At 50.1% G+C, this 23,018-nt stretch overlaps 1 protein-coding gene across 1 annotated transcript; it reads left to right on the top strand.

Moving 5' to 3' along the window:
* Positions 1-2,168: 2,168 nt before the first annotated feature.
* On the top strand, positions 2,169-3,154 carry LRP88_14987 (uncharacterized protein; the record flags this gene model as incomplete). The annotated part of the gene is made up of 2 exons (XM_083251320.1): positions 2,169-2,389; positions 2,563-3,154. The coding sequence occupies 2 exons, from the start codon at positions 2,169-2,171 to the stop codon at positions 3,152-3,154; spliced, it is 813 nt and encodes a 270-aa protein (XP_083092921.1).
* Between the last annotated feature and the right edge of the window lie 19,864 nt (positions 3,155-23,018).

Genomic DNA, 23,018 nt, shown 5'->3' with positions numbered 1-23,018 from the left:
GATGAGACCAGCATATATGCCATGTACTGCGGCAACTAGTTTATCTTGGGAGATGGGCTGAGTCTCTGGCTGAGGGATTATGACAGGTGTGAAGTCGCTATCTTGTCCGGGCTGAGGCGAACTTTGCGGCATAGCAGTTGACTTGTTGCTGGAGAGTGCTTGTGTTTGCGAGAAAATGGGCATGGCTCGAGCCTGCTTTTGCCGTGTCTTGGCGTGCACCCCATCTTCCTTTACCCGGAGCTGCCGCCCGAGCGTGTTTTTATGAGGCCTCCCTTGGTCATAGTCGTGCCAGACTCGACTTCGGCCATGGGAAGGGCTTGACGGTGCCTGAGGGCCTGCGGGTGTTGGACGGTGGCGCTTAGCCCTACGCGTGTCATAACCAGGCTCGGCAACGTTGCTGGACGCGGGTGCGTCTCCAGCACGTCGCTTGCGTGCATTTCGTGGAGCGTGAGCTTTGGTCGATCTGCAACAACAAGTATCAGCAAAAGGCCACTGCAGCAGGGAGAGGGCATATACGTCTGAATAATTTGATTGAATGCACCGTCTACCTCCTGCTTCGTCGACCACCTTTGCTGGTGTTGTAGATCTGACGCGACGTAATTTTGCCAGGATTCGGAATTCCGAAGCTCGGCGTTGCGTTGGGGGTAGGTCAACATAGTCGATTCCCGCTGGAGATCTCGGTTCCGGAGGTAACCAGCCCGTTTGGCTATGATGTTGTCCGTGTTCTGTATAGAAAACTCGCGAATTCACTTTCTAATGAGCGCTCTGTCGTCAGCGCCAGGGCAGAGTGAGAACAACCACGGAGGAGTCCGCGAATAGAAGGAGTATAACGCGGAACAACGGGCCAGTGGGATGGCGAAACAAAGACGCTGCAGAGCGAGCTGGGAGGATGGTTTATGAAAAGGGATAATGCGGCCCTTATGAAGGCCAGCAGTCATCGAACCGTGTGTTGAAGCTCACCAGGGTGCGTACTACCTCCTTTCTGGGCACCAGTCCAGTTCGCGCGGTTTGACTGAGGGAGAGCATAGGATTGGCTATCAGGCGACGCACTAACCGGGAAGCAGCAAAAGCAACGACTTTCCTCATGCATGGGGAGACATGCTACAGGAGACTGCAGAGTAATCTACACGCCGGGCCAAATTAAGGAGACCCCTCCCCCTAAACGCTCGATGATGGAACAGTGGGGCTTGGGGAGATACACACGTCCCCTCCGAGAGCGGAGCCTGCACGAATTCGACGCACCCCCTGCCATTGAGGCGTTGTTGGCTTACACTACCCCTGCGCACGGCACAGCAACAGGAGCGAGAGTGCAGTCCCCTTCACGTCACAAGCAGTTAACGCGACGGGTTCGCGTCACGCGACCCCAAGTGCGCGTTCCAATTACACCGTTTCCGGCCTTGAGCGCAATTATGTCAAACTCATCAGCCACTGCCCAGAACAACTTCTCCTTGGACTTATAGAGCCATTGGACAGGTACAACCTCTCATGAAAACAATTCAGACGCCAAAACGCACCTTGTGGTCGTGCTTGCTGAGCTGGTACTCGAATTTTTATTTACGTATCTCACACATGTTGGTTGTTTATTCTATGCATACGACGCTTACGAACTTTTCACCACAGGCACCGAGGGATTATGGGCATTTCGTTACGGCGGAAAGTACTGCGTGTTCCAGAACCGCTAGCAAGGCAGTTGTCTTCCCTTTTGCGACGCCTCTATCGCGTGGTTCATAGGGATTTCAATCCGCCAGCCGACCGACTCGTTAACTTTTTCTTCTTCGCAGCGATCAAGACCAGCTAGGTGAAACCCTTGCCTTTGGGGTTCCGCGGGGCCCGTCCGAGTTCCAGGTCTAGCTTGACGAGAAGCGCAGTGACTGCGAGGCGTTGAAACAGCGCTTAGAACAGGCGTGGTTCATCTCCCTGGACGATACCGACAAGTCGGAGCTGCTCCCCAAAATCACCGGATTCGAAGATCTGTTCCTCGCGCCGGGCTACCTAAGGCCCCACGGCAATCTGTTCGGGGTCGACACTCATGGCCGATCTCAACCGAGGGCTCGTCGGCTGCGTTGGGGTGTGCTTCTTCCAATTGGGCCAGCTGCTACTCCACAATCCCTTGACTCGTTGTGGGAGCCCGCCAACCGGTACTGGCTGGGGGTCGATGCAGAACCAGAATGCCGTACCTCGACCACGTCGCGCCCGTCAATGCCGAGGGACCGGGACGGCCGGCCAGACCGGAGGAGCGCCTGAACGAGCTCTCGGTTCTCAGGTACGGCACCCTACGGGGCAGTGGTGGTGCCCAGCCCCGGGGGCTGGTGTCAGCCTTCCTCGGCGACTTCCACAAGGTCAACAAGGCATCTGGGAGTGCCCCGACTGCCACGTCGTACTGGATGGGGTCAGTGCTCACAGAGAGCTCATTCTCATGGAACAGCTTCCGGGAGAGATTGACCTGTTTCGGTTTCCTGATCCGAACGAGATAGAGGACGAAGATCCAGTTCGCCAGGCGAACTGCGATGATGCCATGGACGGCCGGGTCTGATGCATTTTGGTTGCCCGAGCTAGCAGTAGCTCCCGCACGTCAGGCATGCTCGCCGTACCGGTGTTGTGGGAGCCCTGGACTAACCCGTGGCGGGTGAACAAGGCCGACGCACCAGCGGGATCAACATTTCCAGACGGCCTCACCTGCGAAGAGCTGAGTCAGTTTAAATGCAAGTATTCGGACCGGTTCCCTGCTTACAACTCCCGCTGGCGGCAGCCGTTTGAGGGCGCGGGTATCAACTGGGGAGTACTCGAACAGGTGCTCAACTCGCCGCCCGGGCACCGCATCTCCTTACGCATGCGTAGCCTCGCCGTGTGGTACGCGCCCGCCTTTTTTATCCCAACGGTCATAGGAGGCTGCGGAGCTCACCAGCGTTACTATGTCGGTGACCTAGACCGCACGCATCGGGCCTATAATCCGCGGCAGCGACTCGACACGCATCTCCAGATGGCCTCCCACGTGCGGCTAGATGGTCGTCGCAGATCGGTTTGCTTCACGGCCCTATTCAGGCCGGCGTCCGAGGGCACCTTCGAGGGATGGGCGCGGAAACAGGCCGGAATGGAGCATTTCCGCGAGGCCTTTGGGTGTTGGATCAGCAAAGCAGGACGTGAGTCTGGCTGATTTTGAACAACGTGAAAACGCCTTTGGATAACGGACAGGCTGACCGTATTCCCCCCGGGTTAGGAACATGCACGACCAACCACCCGCAGACCCCCACGCTGAAGAAGGTGCCGCCGGACACCCCGTTTGACATTGAGAAGCCTCGGAGATGGTGACACGAACCGCCGTGGCAACACCACCAAGGCATGAAGCCCTAGCTGGACCACGCGCGGGCCCGGCTGGGATTTGGTGACGTCGATGCCCTTGACATCAATGACGGCGCCACCCACGACAGCAAGGGCAGGAGACTGCCCCTGAACACGCTAGCTAGGGAGGATAGATCCGCCGTAGTGACCACCCTAGCCTAGGCGCATCGACTGGTGAACTCGTGCGGCGAACGTGAGATGGTGGAATTGGTGGCGCCACGCCTGTACTGTTGGCCGTAGGCCAATGATTGGCTACAATGTGGAAATTACGCCTTTGTGGATGGCATACATTTTCTTTTAGATGGCAGGCACAGTGGCAACTACGGGGCATGCTTGGGTTTGAGCGACGGAAGCAGCACTAGGCCCAGACACAGGCGACGTTATCTCTTCGCAAAGCCATCACTAGGTTACTGAAACCAAAGATTCCTCATCAGCCCAGCTCTCCTCTTGCCTTGTATGAGCCCAGTCTCAACCAGCCCACACGGATTCTTGCCGCCGATGAGGAGCCAACCAACTCCTTTACACCGCTAGCTCAGGGGGGCCACCAACCAGACTCCAAACATCGAATATCCAGTGGATCAAGTGGACAGAATAGCAGGCGTTGCAAATACCGAGCGCGCTGGCATCTCGGTGTGTCCAACACAGCACCGGACCCTCTTCTCCCCACAAAGCGCACAGGCGAAAGAGGACGGCGCAACCAATCACTAGCAAGCGCAGAAAACGGCGTGCATGGCAAAGTCATGGCTCTAGACAATCGATGGAATCCCATGACGCTGGATCCGATACCTGCACGGTTGTTTGTCACCCCTTAAATGATCAGGGCGAAAGCAGTTCCGACGCTCGCTGTGACGCAGAGTCCATTGTGATGGGTGGCCGATGCCAGAGCTTCCGCTATCGATAGCGACCAATCTGGACTAACCGTCTGCCCTCCATGGGACAGGCGGTCTTCCTGGCTCAGTTACCCCATCGAGGGCCGGGCTTCAACTACAATAAAGAACACACTTTTAACACATCATAGCATCATATCCCAACGCTAACATAGTGGCCTTTTTTAGTCTTTCAACTGCCTGTAGTAGAAGACTCATACCTTGCTGCATCATCCATGGGACAGGCAAATGGATGGCTCTCGCATTTCCTACATATTTTACTCAAATGAATTACGGCAACAGATCACGCCTCGAGCCTGCAAGCCCGCCAATTCAGCCAATTCACACGGGATAGGCTAATATAGCGAGCTATGATAGCGCGGAACCAGTGATGGTGCCAATCGAGGATGAAAGGTTTGGAAGGACACCCCTCGGCTCTCTGTGATGATGAAGACGAATCCAACGAACCGACCACCAGTCATGATTTGATGGCCACCATGAAACCAACCAAGCATGAAGATGCGGAAGAAGATATGGCAATAGCACAGGGTAAAAAGGACTCTCTTCGTAATGAGAAAACTTAAGAAAGCTTGAGCTATAGTGAGAGCTAGTCATAGAGAGGTGACGTTCTCGTAGATTGAAGCTACCTCCGTGTTTATGTTCACAAGTGACCACAGCCATTCTCTCCTCAGAATAACACGGAGAAATACAGTATGATGAAGGTGATTATGCTAAGGGCGATAAGTCGAAGCATAACACCCATTTCAAGCTTTAAGAAAGATAAAAAACCCTGCGTCAAAGTCGCCGTGCCTAGATGCTATCTCCGCTGGGGACGATAGAATAGTCCAAATTTAGCCCTCCAAATTCTTCCTTTGCTGTCTTCTCTACCGTAGACTGTTATTAAATCGAAACGTTCTCCGACTTGAGATAAACGGAATAGCGAACGATTTACTCATATGAAACTGTACCACCAACTAGACTCTCCCTCGAAGCAATTATGAAGGGATCAGCTTGGCTTAATATTTTGGCTCTTGCAAAAGCCACTCACGCGCAATCATACGGACTTTGGATTGCTGGCTTGAACGACGACCTATGGGAAGTGTGTCACGCGCTTAACATATCTGGATACGAGGAGATCAAAGAATTGAATTCAGTGGGCGACGTAAGGTCTGTTGACGTAGGCAGGACCTACACCATCCCATACAAGACTGCCGTTGCTCCGGCTACGTGGTTAGGGGACGGCTTCCGGTTCTTGCACTTGAATAAACAAGAGCAAAAAATTTCACTTGACACGACGCGAGCTGCTACAGAGGCTACACCACCCCCTACGCAGAAGGTCCTGGCCCTCTAACGGAATCATCAAGCCAACCACTGTTATAAGGGTTAACGTTGGGTCACGGATATCTAGGTTGAGGTAGCCATATTACACATTCCAAAACCTTTCTGTGGTTGACCCATTACCCTGTTTGTAACCCAGGCGGGACGGCTCGGCAGATTGTTGTATACCAGAAGATAACTCTCAAACTGTATCATTCCGATTTCGAACGATGCTTGCGGTGCACTATAACTCTGGGATAAGATAGGCGATGGGAGGCCTCTTTTAGATGAGAAGTGCGACTTCGAAGAATGAGGCGTACTTAAAAGATGAAGAAATTAAGAAATCTATTATTCAGACGTACGAGAAACTTTCAGTCTACCAGTAGATACCAACGAGACGACCATCTCTGAGGGCCGCAGAAGCACTGGGTGCAACCGATCAAATGTTAAACGGACGACAGTCAGGGAGATTGGTGGATCCAGAAACAATAGAATGTGTATATTACAGAGACTGGGTGTGCCATCGGTGTTTGTTGCCGCCGTAGTGTTTGCTTTATCAAGAGTATCACATAAAGTAATTTGCATTGAACGCCTTTTCTAGACAAAAGGAAGCCCATTCATTCGCATCTCATAATGGCTTCAATAGAAAGAGGGCTGCGAACAGGGGTCACCTGTAGGACTTTAAAACACAGACAACGATGAATAAACTACCGACGAGCAAAAGCTAACGGATAGACAGGCTAGTTTAGACGATCTCGGACCATGGACCCCGCTACGGTCGAATTTTCGATAACTTGCTGGTAAGGTTTGGCGACTGTCGTCCATTTAGTGCCTGATATAACTGGACTAAGGGCTTGATCTCGAATCATACAACTTCGAGCTATATCTACCACTTTGAAAGGTTTATTTTCGACCTTAGTACGTCCTTTTAGGTTGGACAGGCCCCATTCTTTGCTTCCAAACAGCAAAGATGAATGTTCTGGATGATGTGCTGAGTGAGGTCTCATCGCACCCTCTGTCATCGAAAGATTTATTGAAATATCAGAAGGTGGTGGAGGCACTCCGAAGATATTGGCCTAATTGGAGTCCTCTCGACCAGCCCATGGCCGCGTGCAATCACCTTCTGCAACAGAACGGTGCGTGGAGGGACTATGCTACTAGGCTCCAAGAATTAGTCCATATCTCAGACGATGTAGTGACGGAGGCAAGAAGGTGTTTCGCACAGACGGGAGAGATTTCGTCAACTGACATTCACCTATATCTTGGATTACTTCGAAACTCGAACACCACGTTGACAATCGCTCCGGTTACGCTGTACGAAGATTTTGATTCCCTTCTCCATACCCTTGACCGCGAGAAAAGCTGGGTAGTCCCTGTTCAATTTGCATCCAGCTGGGGCTTTGCGGTTGTTTATCCTGACTGCACTCACTGGTACGACAGCGGCGGGGCGCTACAAAAACCTAGCCTCCCAGAGTGGCCTAGACCCAGCCGCTTCGATACGGAAGATACTGGGGTAATCATGCTCCTAGGTATCCGGATGGTCGCGAACGGCCTGCCGCATGCATCCAACGATCTTATCGAGGAGGGGCTTTCACACTTCCGGGTCCGGCTGCTGGCTGAACTTGGCTGCCAAAAATTAGACCCTGATGGACGCGCATTCGAAGCCGCCAATGGGCATGTCCTTTATCTACTACAGAGGGAACAGGCAATTCATTCCTCGCACTTTGACATTGCCTGGGGCGATTGGTATCCAGATCCCAATGCGTCACCGCCAGCGTCGGGCCTGAACAACGGCATTGCTGATACGATACCTGGTTCTGAGCCTGACTCGGCACTTTCAGGGGGTGTGAGCGGCCTAGGTGATGGTGGTGGTATTGACATACCTCTTCTCCACTTTAGTAACCCAGACGACAGGATGTTAGAAACGGTCGATCATAGCAACGTGTCTGCTAATCATAGAATCGACACTGAAGCGTACCATACCATAGATCAACAAGCGTCATGTAGAAATGCCCCAGCGATGCTAAGGCAGGAACATCCCCAACATATCCACCACGTAGCGGTATCGCCAAGCCCCATCTCGGATGAGAGCGCTGGCGCTGAGATGAAAAGCATGTTACTTGTGCTCAGCGATGCTGTATTAACGGCCCGCTCAACTTCAATATCGTCGCAGACAAGCATTGAAGTATTGTTCAACATAATCGAGGCGGGAAAAGCGGCTAGTGACTTTCATTATCGATATTGCCAGACCCTTATTTACGAAAATGTGGTCCCGGGAGGCGCAAGAGCCCACGAAATCGACCTACGGAGCTCACACTACATTGGCGGCTACATAAAACAAGCGCGGAGGAGGAAAATTGGAAAAAGGCGACTTCAGGAGGAAGGGAAGCTGTGGCTGGAATTACGTGACATCTGCGGCCAGAAAGGTATCAACCGGTATTCCCTTCTCTGTGCAGTTCCGCAACGCCAGCGTTTCTCAGCAGACTCCATGTCAACCCTTAGGGATCGGCTAGGAAACTCAAACGACCCGTTGTCAGGCTTCTTGCGACAAGCTGGAGACTTGTGCCAAAAAATCATCGACGGCAATCTTCCAACTCACGTTATGTTTGTCGAGGTATTTACGGCTAAGACGTTTGAGGCTTTCAGTCGTGATGATTTTGATACTTTTACCAGCATTGACAGTAAAGCCCTTCGGCCGATCCCTCGTTATGTGCCTCGGAACGGGAGATAATAGTGAGGGGGATTCAGAAGATCTTGAAAATGTGTACCAGAGAGTTGTAGTTCGGCAAGCCACAGACGACGTGGGCCTATGCCAAGGCTAGACGGCTTCAAATGCTAAGTAGGGCTACAAGACGACACCCTGACCTTCGTACCTCATGTAAGGGGGGGTGGGGGCTTGACTTGCAAAAATAAGATACCTCTGTACACACTTTGGTGTGTATGTACCTACATGTACCTTCATTTTAACGGTGCGTTGGGTTCGATAAGGTCAATTCGATCAAGGTGATGATGTTCAATACGAGGCCAAACCCAAAAAAGATAATATTTTTCTCGATCTCCGACGCTTCCAGCCCTCTCTTTTCTCGAGAAAAGGTTTTATGCCATCTCACGCCCCTTCTAGCTAAGGTCAAGATATCGACCTATCGGAGGTTTCGTAATACAGTGTCACAATACGGCACAGGCCAAAGGCCGGTTAAGGGAGTCGTCTTGTGGATCCTCTTGGTAACAGCAAAAGTTGCCCATGTGTGACCTAGTTTATGAGTGTCTTAGCTATGGCAACTACGTCTAACTTGCAAAAATATATTGTGTGCATCTTGACGATAAGCTCGTGGGTGTGACAACAACAGAGATAACTAGCACAACCGAATAGAACCGATAGATAAAATAGTCAATATTATGATATCCTGCCCGATGGTATGGCCGGGAATAATGGGACAGAGCAACGATGATGTCCACTAGCCGAGAATTAAACTAACATGGCCATAACATCATGAGTACGATGTTGACCATTCCAGGCCATGGCAAGGGCTGATAATGTAGCCCTAGACTTATGGGGTAATACTCGACAGTCCCGTTCCTGAGAGGTCCAGTAGACCGTTTGGACCATGTGTAGTAATGGAAGGCAAACGGAGGCCACCATTAAGTCCATATACTACTATTCAGAGTGCTGCTAAGCCTAAAACATGATGTGGCCGCCCTTATCTCACAAACAAAACATGCTCGAGAAGACCTGACTGCTATTTAATAAGCATCTCTACACACATACCAGTACTACCTTGTGAAGATTTTAGTGTGCCATCTACATTGCCCTTCTCCCTTCTAGATGATGCCGGGCCAATCATGACAGCCGCATCAGGATGGTGGGCAAGCCAGAAATCTCCAAGAACTGCGGAAGCTACTGCAGTGTTTGCCCCAGGCTTTTTAGTAAAGCAAGAAGTTCAACTTAAGCAGTTCACCACTAAGTTTCTTGCTCATAACCGGGACGTATAACAACAAATTCCAAGCTGTTAAGGCCATGCACTGTCGCTTTTACCCAAAACTGGAGACTTGGGGCCTAAATACCCTTCTACTCGCCCCAGCGAAACGGCGCCAGAGCAGTCCTCCCAATCCGCGCCCTCGTCGTCATCGTCCCAGCAGTCTTTTCTCAGGGCTCCTTGCCCGCATCGATTACCCCAAGTAGGCCAGAATCCTGGCATGGCCACAAGTGTACAAGCCCTAGATGGTTGAGTGCCTATCCAACACCTACCTACTCAGAGCCAAAACGCCGTTCAATCTCAAAAGATGTATACCTCTGATCAAGGAATTATGGACCTTGGAAATCATCTACTTAACCTCGGTAGCATTTCAGAAATTCAATTGCGAGAATTCCTTATGATCGTGCAGAGGATCCAGCTACAGTATGTTCAAACCCAGGTACAACAAGTTGAAGCCGGTGCCCCCGTGTGTCTAACGAAGGCAGGGAGCCCCATATACAAAGCGACCATAGCAGAACTTGCACGTCCAAACCAAAGCGAGCCCAGCACCGCCACGATGCTGCTATCCGGAGAATCAAAAAGTGGCTCAGCCATGCAAATTATCCTGGCACCCTCGAATCCGAAGCCAAAGCCGCGTTGAAAGTAGCATTCCGACTAATGGCTCAACATAAATTCACACAGTCCGAAGTTCTCACAAACGACTCTTCATCCGACCAGCTACAGTTTGCGGGTCAAAGTGCTGTCGCACTCAGGCGCTCTGATGGGGATCGTTATAGCAGTCTGAGGTGAGGATTGAGGGCTACATAGATTACCGGACCGCCGCTATCAGGACATTCTTTAACTGCAAGTCATACAGTAGGCGCGTATACGGAGCTGTCGCTTGTACGTTTTACGGACTGGCTGACAATACTGTGCCTGCCGAAACTATCTTTCAGATGGCTTATTACTTCGTGAGTACCTGGGGCTTGGCATATCGAGAACGGCATAGAACGAGCCACCTCCTTAGCATTTGCAAGACGTTAGGAAAACCGCAAACAAAGAAGTTACCGGTGAAGCTGTAGGAGTTAAGGAAGTAGAGAAGAATATCATCGTAGTTCCAACACCCCGCGAGACCCAGCAACGAGCATTGATGAATCACAGCTGGCTACCGAAGCAAACCACATGCCACCCTTTCGAGAGATCCAGCAGCTATAACCCCCAAGAGGCTCCAAAACTGATGTTCCTATCATCGCTTCGCAGGACGGTCGAAGAACAGATGCAACTTGTATACTCTAAGCCTGTTGGTTGGCAAACACGTTGAGGACGGCGCCGTGAGCGATGAGGATTCTAACGGATGCATGGAACCGGATTTTAACACGAAAGCCAGTGGCGGGACAGACCCATCAATGGACATTGGCAAATAAATACACCGACTTGCTGGCATGAAAAATCTTCCTATCCAGCAGCCAGATGCAGGTAGTTTCACATCTCCCCAAACAATCGACCTAAGACGGGACTCCATAGCGTCGCCACATGGAGAAGCCCCTAACTATGTTCATACAAAGCATCACGCACATAGACGAGGTGGCCGATCCGTACAGGCACCGCTGATGAATAATGAAGGTGCATGGAAGTCTCACATGCAATTTGCTATCTTCCGAAAAACGGCTGAGGATATCGCAGACAACTACCTTAAAACTCAGGGCGTGAACCTTGTCGCCAGACGAAAACGAAGTCGTCATACACATAATATAGCTGCTTACCGCCGAGGCTCCCCCATGACAGCAAGAAGATCGATGTGAGAAGGAGAAGGATCAACTAATAAAATGCCATTCCAGATCGAACGAGAGGAAAGGCAACACTGTAAGGAGGTCATCGCACGCACGGATGGAGAGTCAAGATCAAATGAGCGTTTGATTTTCCATCTGAAGGAGCGACGAGAGTCAATCCTTTATACTTACATTCAGTCTTCTGGTCACCTTAGCAGCAGAATACTGCCCTTTATTCAAATTTGATTGGATCCATCAAGTCATTCACGCCAGCCGTGATTCTCATCCTCGGTAGAGGTCTCTATTAATGACGTGGCGGCAATATCCAAGCGGGGTCTCAAGAATGTAGAAGCGAGTTTAGTTGTAGTCCGCCTCGTATTAATTTCTCGCTCAACGTTTGGCTGAACCAAAAGGATCTCCACAACTTTAATCCTCATGCGTTTTACATACGAGCTGAGGAAAAAAGAATAAAAGCAAGGGAAAGGGGCAGAAAATCATTCGACAAAGTAGCAACGGTGCTCAGGCCTAAAAGGCATGCCTTGTACAACAGGTTCTAGCCCCTTACAATTATCGTGACCAACTATACGCCCGCTTTTGGCACTGCAATTGCGCCCAGTTTTAACACTGCCAGGACCACCATCGCGACTGGTGGAAAATAACCGTCGTACCCTGAAGTGCCAGAATTTGGCTCTTGAAATTCACGATACCTGTGCGCACTTTTCATTTTGCCTTTTCGTCTTTTGTTTTTAATATCCTCTTTTTTTATTAAAAAAAGAAAAAAAAAACTTTGTTTCTCTTTTCATCTTTTCTACCCTTAAAAAACAAGAATTATTTCTTGACGGCTACGCATCAATGCTGTTCAACTTGACAGTGTAATCGACGCGTAGCTGTCTCCTTGGAAAGCGGAACCATACTGATATTCTAGGTTTGCGAAATCATCATGGCGGACATGATCTCTAAATTACCGATTGAGATTTTAAACATGATTATTAGATACGTTGAGTATATCCTTTTGGCACCTGGCAACTAACTCGCCTGCTTGCTGCGAGCGAGCTGTGAAGGGTACGATTAGCTAATAGGGTTAGGTCACCATTGACGAAGATCGCAAGTCACTCACTGAAGTATCGAGAACTATACGTGAGGTCGCGCTGCCAAAGTTCCGGCACTCAGTTGACATCAAGCCTGCCGGGCCATTCTCGTTGCACGAACTACCACAGAACCTGCCGCCAACAATGCCCTGGAAATACGTCAGGCACCTCCATTTCAGAATGGACTTTCATAAACCGTGGTGGGCAGATTGTCCTCATAAGGCGCCATACACTAAGGATGATATATGGACTGAGATTAAGTCTGACTCTGATCTTGACGCATCCGACGGCGAGACCAGTCGGTCCGACTATGATTCACATGAGGGGTTGCCAGACCATTCTCGTGATTTTGAGCATCTTGCTTTTACCGCCGGATTGATCGTTAATAAGATCGGTGATAACCGTCTGGACACTTTCAGGTATGGCAATGCGAACACATGCTTAAATCGTCCCATTCTAACGACATGCGGCAGCTGGGAGCTAGAAACATGTATTCCGGAAGTCATTCTTGGGCCCCGAGGTATCATTACTACACGTCAGAGATTGCTCCGCGCTTTGAGTATCATCACAAACCCTTGTTGCCATGGAAAGCCAGCCATACCGGCGACTCAAGGGTCGGCTATCGATTTAAGCAACTTTCGGAAGCTGAAAAGCCTGCGATGGAGAGCACCTCGTTCAGAAGACATCCCGGCCTTATTATCTGCCTTGACAAGGAACCGACGACATCTAGAGCGACTTGAGCTAGACTTAAGGGAATGCTATGATGATGAGGATGTATATCTTCTGTCTGTACAGGAATCAGTGATGCAGGATTCTGCATTTTTGAGAAAGCTTCTTCGCATCCAACGCACTCCGTCTATACCAATGTTTCCAGAACTAAGAGAGTTGTCCCTTTTATCGACCACTGTCGGGCCTGGATTAGCTCGGGGACTTGATTTCGACACGTTGATCTCGCTTCGCTTCCGCGACTGCCATGGGTTGCCCGGATTTTTCGCCACTCTTGCGGAGCTACGCGTGCAACCTAGAATCAAAGCGTTTGAGATTTACAGCAGCGATTCGTTAAATGATCTTTCCGGTCAAGATGAAGAGCTGGAAGACGTGGTCGTACGTTTTCTTGGCTGCTTCAGGGGACTGGCCGACCTAGCATTGCGGCTAGCACCAGGCCCGTGGTTCCCGAAACATGAGTTTTGGTCAAGTCTCTTGACTCATCGATCTACACTCCAGAATTGCGTCTTGGAAGAACTGTGGGCCATCCGTTGGTTATCTAAACCCACTCTGGAACAATTCTTCTTACGGTTGGAAAGGTGTCCGTCTTCTAATCCTTTGGGCTTTCTCGACGTTCAGTGCCTAGGTTTGGAACCCGAAATCAAACGTCTTGTGAGCATCCTCCGAAGCGATAGTACATCCGAGCTGACTGTACGATTTCATCCCATTCAATCGTAACTGACATATTTTTTTCTCAAGAGAACTATGCTCCTTCCATTTGCTTCGAAAAATTGCCTCGAGTTTCTCCATCTCCGTTTCTCATATTTTGATTCCAGGGCTTGGGAATGCATAAATCGAAGCTGCGGAGCGTCCGCAACTGCAATCACCGATATCGAGGAGACTGATTCAACTGGCGTTTCATACGGTGTTGAGGGTTGGGGCTCTCAATTGCGCAAGGAGAGAGTATCTGGTGGTGTCTTGTCGTCATCAATTTACCGCCTTCAGGAAGAGTTTTGCGATTTCATCGAATGGGCTTTCGGGTCTCGAGGTATACGCTCCCTTCGCACCATCGCCGTAGGTGACTTCTCTGCCACGGGTCCGTGTCAGAGCAGACTTTGCATTTCAGTTGACAGTCACGGTATGCTCCGTGTTCTGAAAGGAAGGGACAAAAGGATGGCTTACCCGTTGGAAAAGTTTCGAGACTTTGTACGCTTGGAAACCGTTAGTCTTAACGATGGTAGATTGTAATTCAACTTCGAGGATTGCCCAGTCCTTCAAGTTGAATTTTGCAGCCAAGATTACCAGTAATTGAACGCCTCCAGGCAACACGTATCGTCCATCATCATCCGCCAAACACCTTGCTCGGAACGACAGATCGGATTACCGTCGAATTCTGCGTCTGACTGAGTATTCACTGAGATGAGAGGCGGCCTCAAGCTACCCATTCTGCTATAGATATACCTAAGCGTCAGATTGCACTTGCTAGCTCATCTTAACGACAGTGCGTCTGTTAGAATAGAACAGATCACTATCCTCGTCAATTTCACGCTTCGACTAGCGTCAGGCAGCAGGTTGCTCTCCGATTGTTGAACATAGGCCCAAGAGACTGGCCTTGGCCGGTTCCTTTGAGGAAAAGTTAAAACAGTGCAATTAAATCACTTCCCTGACGCAAACACAATGCCCAATCCGGTTCTCGGAAAAGACAGAGCCATAGTAGTCCGACTGATTCACTTTTTGCATAGATCTTACGTCCGTTGATATTAGTTGCCGGATCCTGTGTGTCGAGGCTAATACACCAAACCTGGGCGTGACTGCCATGTTTGTATAATCACAAAGACAATCGCTAGATCCTACGAGTCATCTCGGTTCCGTTCCCGATAACGTAGCCGAGGACCGCTTCAACCTCTTACATGCCTGATTTTGCGCGTCACCTTGCACCTGCTCAGCGCTGGTCCGCATGACGTTTTTCTTGGTCTCTAAGGGCTGCTGTGTCTTCTTTTGCTGACCATTATGCACTCGCTTGAACGGCTTGGCTGGTGGCATATCATTGCGTCCAAGCGCAGATTGCTTACGATGCTTTTCGTGGACCGTTCTCGGTCGTGATGGCGGTTTTCCTTTGAGTACGGCCGCGGTTGGTAGCCTATCAAGGCCCTGCTCGCCGAGAGCTGCTGTTTTGGCTTTAGCCTCGTGGTTTGTTTCGCATCAATTGCTTCGTGCCGCGTGATAATGCTGGCCTCGATCCGGGGGGACGTGGGTGCGTAATGCGAATGATCCGTTGGGTTGCTCAGAAGCCACTCCCCTCCAGAAAGGCGGCCGTGCTCCCTAGCTGGAAGCTGCAACAGTGAGCCGTTATTAATAACGATTTCTTCCGTACCAAGCCAGAGCCAAAAAGAAAAAAACCCCTTGGCAAAACAATCGGAGAATACTTTAACCGATTGGTGGACCGGGTGATGGGTCGACTTGACTCGACCAAACGCCGGTCGCGGCGCCTGGATGTGCACTACAACTCCTTTCCCTTCCGACGCTTCGATGTCCAACAGCTCACCGGACTACAAGAGTCTCTTTTTTCAGGAGCAGGAGAGACGGAGGCAGGCTGAGGAGCAACAGAGGCAGGAGCAGGCCGAGCCTATTATTCCATATTCCTAAACCTATTAGCCTTGCAGCCCTTGCTGTCTTTGACCGCTGAAGAGTGCACACCGACGGGGACTCACGAAGTCGCCAGCGGCTAGAATGGATCATGCCACTCAACTTGGCAGGATAAGCTTCATGCGCTGCTATCACAAGGTGAGTAAGAGGTGAGAATACCATCGATGCGTGGAAAGCATCCGGATTATAGCCAGTCTCGGTATCAAAACACTTCTTGACCCGACAACGGCGAAGCCAGAACCACGGTCGGCGACGCCGTTTAGGCAGTGGCGAAGTGACAGAGATCATCAGAAACCTTCCCCAAGACTCCCAAATCATCACGGCAGCTAAAGAGGACCGTCGAAAGTCTTCCTCCTTCGTTCACCAAGCTCGATCGCACACTTTGACCTTAAATGTCCAGAGTTGGCCAAGGAATGGGCTAGTAGACTGTTACATTAGTAGCCCAGAACAAATCACAGTCTCTCTTGAATCATTGAAGTGAATAAATAAGACCAAAGAGGACAGTTTATGTATCCTTAATCGCAAAAAAAGATTCGCAAAGGCTACCAACATTGCGAAGGTGCCTGCTTAGATGTAGGAGCTTCCGAACCGACCACAGCCGCCAGACGCAAGAAGGCAATGCAAAAGCAGACATGTACATAGAATGGCAGCTGAAGAACAGAGACAAGGCCTAGCCAGTGCTTCAATAGCGTTGTTACGCTACTTAGTCGAAGAGTGTCGAAGGTCACCTTGACTGGCGACTTTCTGGCTGCATTATGAGATTAAAGACCTTTAGGGACACTCTAAACTCTCGGCTATGAGATGACGAACTAGCGAGCTGAGCTATTGAGGTTTGTTAATTACTTAACCCTTGATGCAGGCTTTGCTCGACTGATGGCTAGTATGCCGTGCGGCTAGACCATGCTCGGGAGGTTATAGAACTGATACTTATAACTTTGACTGCTACAGGGTGAAGATTGAGGTTGGGTAGAGATGACGCGAGCTAACGGCGTTGTGCACAAGTGTTAGGAAGCGCTGGAGGGATGACCTCTACTTCTCCTACCTACCCTAGACTATTTCTTAGTCCTGCGCGAAAACACTGGAAGCTGTTTACACATTAGCATCCACCCTAGAGAAAAAAAAGGGGTTGCGTACTGTTCTTGTTTCTCTAATCGATCGTCCCCCATTTTGCTCATCTTCTCCAACGTGGGCGGTAACGGGGCCGATCGAGGTTTTTGGCCAAAGTTGTGGTCAGGAGAGACGCTTTGAGAGGGGCAGAATCAATCACTGTGCGGATCAATCCTCACTCATTAATCCCTGTTCATCTCAGCACAGTCTGGCCCTGGCAACCTAAATAAGGGGATGGGCCAGGGTTGCTCAAGGTCCCGCTATTCCCCAAATGGCCGGTGCTGAACCCCTCCTGGCTTAGCTGAAAATCGCCGAAGTAGATTCTTCCCAAGCTTTACTGAGCTGACGGGTAATGCCTCTTGGTGTGTTGCAGGGGCTGGTTGATGTTTCTGAACTTGTCTTTTCCGCCTGACAAAGGATTGTGGGTAGAATCGACGTCAACACGGCGGACAACTTCTTCCATCGCATTCTCTCCCCGCCTTTAGGCGAGATCTCATTTGAGGTACGGCCATGTCACAATGGCGGAATCCCTTCTAAAACCTACTCACTGACTCCTGAATCAGAGGCCGCTGGAGTTATGTCGTGAAACTCTATATATCGGTCTCGAGCAAGATTGAAAAGTTTGAGCGTGCCGAGCAACAAATATGGAAAGCGAGACACGGAAATCGAAGAGGGGCTGAAGAGTATATGAAAAACAACGTGATACTGAAGGAGTTATGGCGATAGCGCTAGGTGGCTGTCACCCTGGCTCTCAGACAGACCCCTTCCACCAACACAGCTGCAGTCGTGGCTACAGACCAGCTTTGACTACAACAGGCAGATTCTTGGTTTGCTCCATCCTGTTTGTTTGCTTCCCTGGTCCCCATATTCCAGATCATGTCTTTGCTGATGTTGATCCCCCCCGAAAACTGCCGCAGTATCTATAGCCATGATTCTCAATTCAGCATCCTCACCCGACGCGACAAGTCTGGCCACCTCCAAGCCTTCGTACTGAAGATGGAGAACGGAGAGTATTCTATGATCTTGTCGGCCGCGGCCCATGACGGCCAAAGCGCGATCGAGGCTCTCCACGATAACTCGGCTCGTGTTGTTGACCGGTACATTACCTGCTACGGCTACAAAATCCCTCCCAGCACCGTTCTTCAGTCTCGGTCTGGCCTGGGTGGCAGTGACGCGAGACCAGAAGGCGTCTGCGATACCTCGCATACGTCGCCGTTCGAATCCATAACGGATGACTCAGGCGATGGTATCTCAGACGACGGTACGGAACGCGGCATTGCCCGTCGAGATCGTCAATATGGTTGTGCGGCTGCCCGAGCAGTGGCAGACCGCTGTCGCCAACGCACCGAAAAATTTCTCCAACAGCCAGACCTGTATCGCCCTGTACCTCCTAGACGGTATGGGTCTCAGCCGCCGTCAATGCCCGTGCCTGCACCTACGCAGTCGACGCAAGTTCAACCGGCCCGCCTTCAGTCGTGGCAGGAGTGCCACCTCCTCCCAGCCCACCAGTGTCTCATCCGTCTACCAGACAGAATGTCTATGCTGCGCTCCTCACCATCTACTGGATTGGCAATGTGACGAAGAACATGGCTGTGAAAATAGTGCCAACTCAGCAGTCGCTGGTTCGGCTCGCCATCAAGGAAATCTGGATGCAGCCCCTGACCTTTGCCGACGTGGAGGCAGAGTATCCTCTCAGAAGCCATGAGAACCCAATGGTCAAGCTATAGTCCGCAGAATGACGCTAGGTGGTCAAAGGTTTGAGGTATTGGCCATCGGCCACGATCTGAGTGAGTGCGCTCTTCTGCAACCCTACTGTCATTCCCGAATTTGACGTTGAAGTTCCTGCGGTGAAGCCGCCTCCACAACCCTCTTCGCCTTCTTGTTAGAAAGCGAGTTTGGCCACCTCGCCTGGACTGTGGCACAAGAAAGGTGGCGGCAGCAGCAGTTTCTCGCAACCCAACGACACTTCATAGCTACTATTCTAACAGCAATCGAACTAATGTCTGAGGAGACCATCACCCAAGAGCGGGTTTTTCATCATCTACACTTCCACATGATGAGTGTATATCTCCGAGCTTTTCAGCAGCAGTTTTCACGTTGGTTATCGGATCCGACTCTGTCAGCCGATGGCTTCGTGAAGCGCTATGTCATGTGCGGTCTGGCGTATGTCCGTGCATCTCAGAGGCTGGAACAAGGGGAAAGGCTCCAAACATTTCGGAGGCTGGTTTATTAACCTGTCTTAAGACTAGGCGCTGATTAAGTCTAGGGAAACTTCTCTGTTGGTTTGTTTATCTCACGCATATCGCCGCGGCCTTCTGACAGCCGATGTTTAGGCCGACCTCGCTTCAGAACTATCCAATGTCCCTTGCCTGTCGCTTCGAATGACCCTACTGGGCTAGTTACTGATACAATACTCAGAAATTTGCAAGAGAGATTTGACGAAGGAGTGATTGTCTCAGCTCGAATGCCGTCCAGCGTGTCATGTCCACGTTGCTAAATGACAATGTGGAACCTCAAGATATCAAGTTTGTTAACAGGCTCAGGCAATTTTCCAGCTGCATCTTACCCTTCAATTCGATAAATAAACTAGAGGAACACTGGAGAGAGAATCACAGGCCTGAATGTTCTCAATGTGGCGGTATTGTCGAGGGCGAAAACATCATGCGACGTCACGTGAAAGACCATCCAACAAATTGCGACGAGCTTAATTAAGACACCAAATTTCGTTGGCAAGTAATTTGTCGTAGTTTATGAATAACAGACTATTCCGTATCTCTCCACGTCTACTGTCTTCAAGCTTCATTCCTCAATGCTATTTGATGCAACCTTTGATCGAGTCGCCTCTCCTATTCTCGAGAACCAATCAAACGACTCCAAAGCGCCCCAATGGTTGCAAAAAGACGAAACACCATTGGTCTATTTGAGGAACTGATTTGGAGCAAATCTTAGAGAGATAGCGGTATGAAGATCCTGAATATCGTACATGATAAATGAGTAGGACAGACAAGCGAGTCAGAAAAATATGCCTCAACCCCCTCTCTTTTTTCAACCCATTTTTCTTAACCACCGAAAATGTTATAATTAAGCAAAGAGGGGAATATTGTTCTTGCCCTTTAGGCTCTTTAGAATGACCCTATATTACGGATTCGAGTCGCTGTAAGGATATGTAAAGTCCCTCGTAGTACCCTCTATGACTAATATCACGGTAGACCTTCTCGAAGCGATTCTATCCCTAAATCACGAAAATTACCTGATCTAGAAGAATAGATTACTATCGACTACATTCTCGACCTGGACTCACAAAGGTTTCCCCTGCGACTTCGTGATGTGGGAAAAATGGCTAATCACCTGCTGCCAACCGCGATACGTCACTTGTTAGCAAGGGCTGGGCTTCTGACTTCGTCAAGCGACACTAAGAGCTCAAGATGCGTTTTAATCGTAAATATGACTATCACAGGGCCAAATGCGAAGATCCGACGATTATCCACGATTGGTTTACGCTCGTGGCGAATACAATCGTGAAATATGATATCACCCTTGCTGATATCTAAAACTTTGATGAGACCGGCTTTATGATGGGCACTATTTCAAGCGGAATGGTCGTCACAGGCGCAATAGTACCGGGAAAGCAACCTCCCGGGCGATTGGGCCATCGCCACAACTCAAAATGGCTGGATGGATAACGAGACGGGTCTTGAGTGGATCAAGCACTTTGATCAGCACACAGAGACCCGATAAAATGGTCGTCATTGCCTTCTGATCCTCTATGGGCACGAGATCCACCACTCGACCGACTTTGAGACATTTGGCGAGGAGAACAATATCATCACGCTTTGAATGCCGCCTTATTCGTCTCAACTACTCCAGTCTCTGAAAGTCGGGTGCTTTAGACCGCCTAAGAAGGCCTACGGCTGAGAAATAGAGCATCTGATCAGATGCTCCATAACCCACGTTTCCAAGACCGAGTTCTTTCTGTCCTTTTACGCCGCCCACCAAGCCGTAATGACAAAAATCAACATCCAGAGCGGTTCTAAAGGAGCTGAGCTTGTTCCTCTAGACCCAGAAGCTGTCCTATCAAAGCTCGATGCGCAGCTACGGACTCTAATACCGGTCGAGGAGGAGGCCAGCCTTCCTGACCCCTAGGTCTTCAAGACCCTAAAGACCGTCCTCGAGGCTAGCTCCTAGTCCGAATACCTTGAAAGACGAATAAGAAGACACCAGAGAGGCTCTCCAGCATCTATTATAGAGGTACCAAAGTCATTCTATAGGGGAATAAAGGCAATAATGCGTCAGATGGCGTTATTATAGTCCAAGAACTAGATCCTTCGACAGGCGAATGGGACCCTTAGCAAGCGGCATAGAGCTAAAGAGTCTCGACTTCGCAATGGAGGGAGGATGGCTATATAAAAAGGAAGGGAATTAATTAACCAGAAGGATGTAAATACTCAGGTATTGGCCGAATCGTCTAGAAATGGTGATCAAGGATCGTCGGCGCCACCGAGGGAAAGGCGTTGTGGAACAGACAGCAAGACTGGTCATAACACAAGAATATGTCAAATAGTTGTTGCGATGTTTGGAGAAGAGTATAGTGACTAATTTTAATTAACCAGATGCTTTGTTGTGTTTTATTTAATATTCTATGTTCAACGTAGCGATTCATGTCCGACTCGCTTGTCTGTCCGACTTACTTATCATGCACGTTGACTATGCTATGTTGTCATGGGTTACCATTGAGGTCCCGTGTGGGCCCTGCGCACCCCGTTACCCTCCTAAAATGGATTTCAATGCCCGCCTTCTTTATTCGGAAACCACGTGATCAATTGTGAAGCTATTCCTAAGTCAAATCAATGCAATGCTCGTAAGGTAAGAGTTTGCCCTGCTGGGCTAAGTATGCCCGTCTCTGGCGCTTTGGCTTCCTCCCTTCAAAGACCCCATTTTCTATGGTATTTAGGGATGAATCAAAGGGCGTAGAGAATGCACCTAGACTCTCACTCTCGGCTATAGGGATGCATTGCCCCGAGGGCAGCGAGCTCGCCAAAACACGAAAAGATCAAGGATACTCCTTGAGACCGCGATAAGTGGTCTTTCCCGAATCCTAAGGGGATTCATACCACTCAAATTGGCTGGGGATCCTCTCCATCTCTTTCTGTGCTAATGCCGAGCGATGAATAGTCTGGGGCCTCTCATTCCTCTGCGTTATAGTCACTTCTTCCTCCCACTCTTCGTCACGTGCCCCCGTGAGGGCATCATCACGAATTGCGCCGGCAATTTGAGTTGGAGGGAGGTTAGAATCATGTGCGACAAAAGGTTCATGATAATACATGGACCTTTCAAGGCGAATTAAAGTATCTTGCGTCAATCTTAATTTAAAACGCGTCGCCTTGTCAGATGGGGTTAGCCACACAGGACCTCGAAGGAAATCCTGTTGCCATGGCGTGTTTTTAACCAGACCAGGCCCCTTCGGGGCAGAGACTTCACGTGAACATCAACGCAACACGAATAAACTGAGTTTAGTCAATGGGCCAATTGCATGTACTATCCAGTAGAATCTCGCTTAGTTCTCTTTGATTTAGTGGTATAAGATGGCGAACATTGACGATTTGTAGGGGCGGGGCACGGCGAGGTGACTATAACATCGCAGGAATTGTCATTCACGCTCGGTTTACTTCTCTCAGGCCTTGCGGCCTTCTGCCTCTAAACAGTCAAGAGGAGGGTGCATAGGCCTCGGTGACTTGGGGCCGAACCGCAGCACCGCCTCCAGCAGTGATGCTGATTCAGGCGACAGCTTGAGCTCGGATGGTTCGTCACTTATCTGGGATTGGAATATCTTGGTCCTCTTTGCGACGAACCGCCACAGCTGTGGGCACCTTGACCACTGCGCCACGAGGCAAAATATTGGGCCATAATCGCCATTGTAGCAACTACAGAAGGTGCTTCAGCTGCTTATAGGAGCCTATAGCGCCGTTACGGGGGATCAAGCCGTAACACTCTTCCTGGGTGCTTTTGCGTTTTTCAACGTGGGGTAAGGACAACACTTGGGAGCTGTGGGATTATGTTGAACATGTTATTGCTGTTTATGGGAGAGATATCGAGGTAAGAATGACGAAACACACGTGCACATGACAATATTGTTACGGTCAATATATTCACTAGGCTTGTCTTCTCGCCTTCTGCCTTGCCGCGTAGGCGCTCCGACCACCCCCGAGCCGGCACTGGTCACATTCGTGG

Source organism: Fusarium phalaenopsidis (genome assembly GCF_050370095.1).
Source record: "Fusarium phalaenopsidis strain FUZ10S chromosome Unknown contig_32440, whole genome shotgun sequence".
Classification (NCBI taxonomy): domain Eukaryota; kingdom Fungi; phylum Ascomycota; class Sordariomycetes; order Hypocreales; family Nectriaceae; genus Fusarium; species Fusarium phalaenopsidis.
Note: the sequence above shows the minus strand (reverse complement) of the source record. Positions and strands in the feature narration are given on the sequence as shown.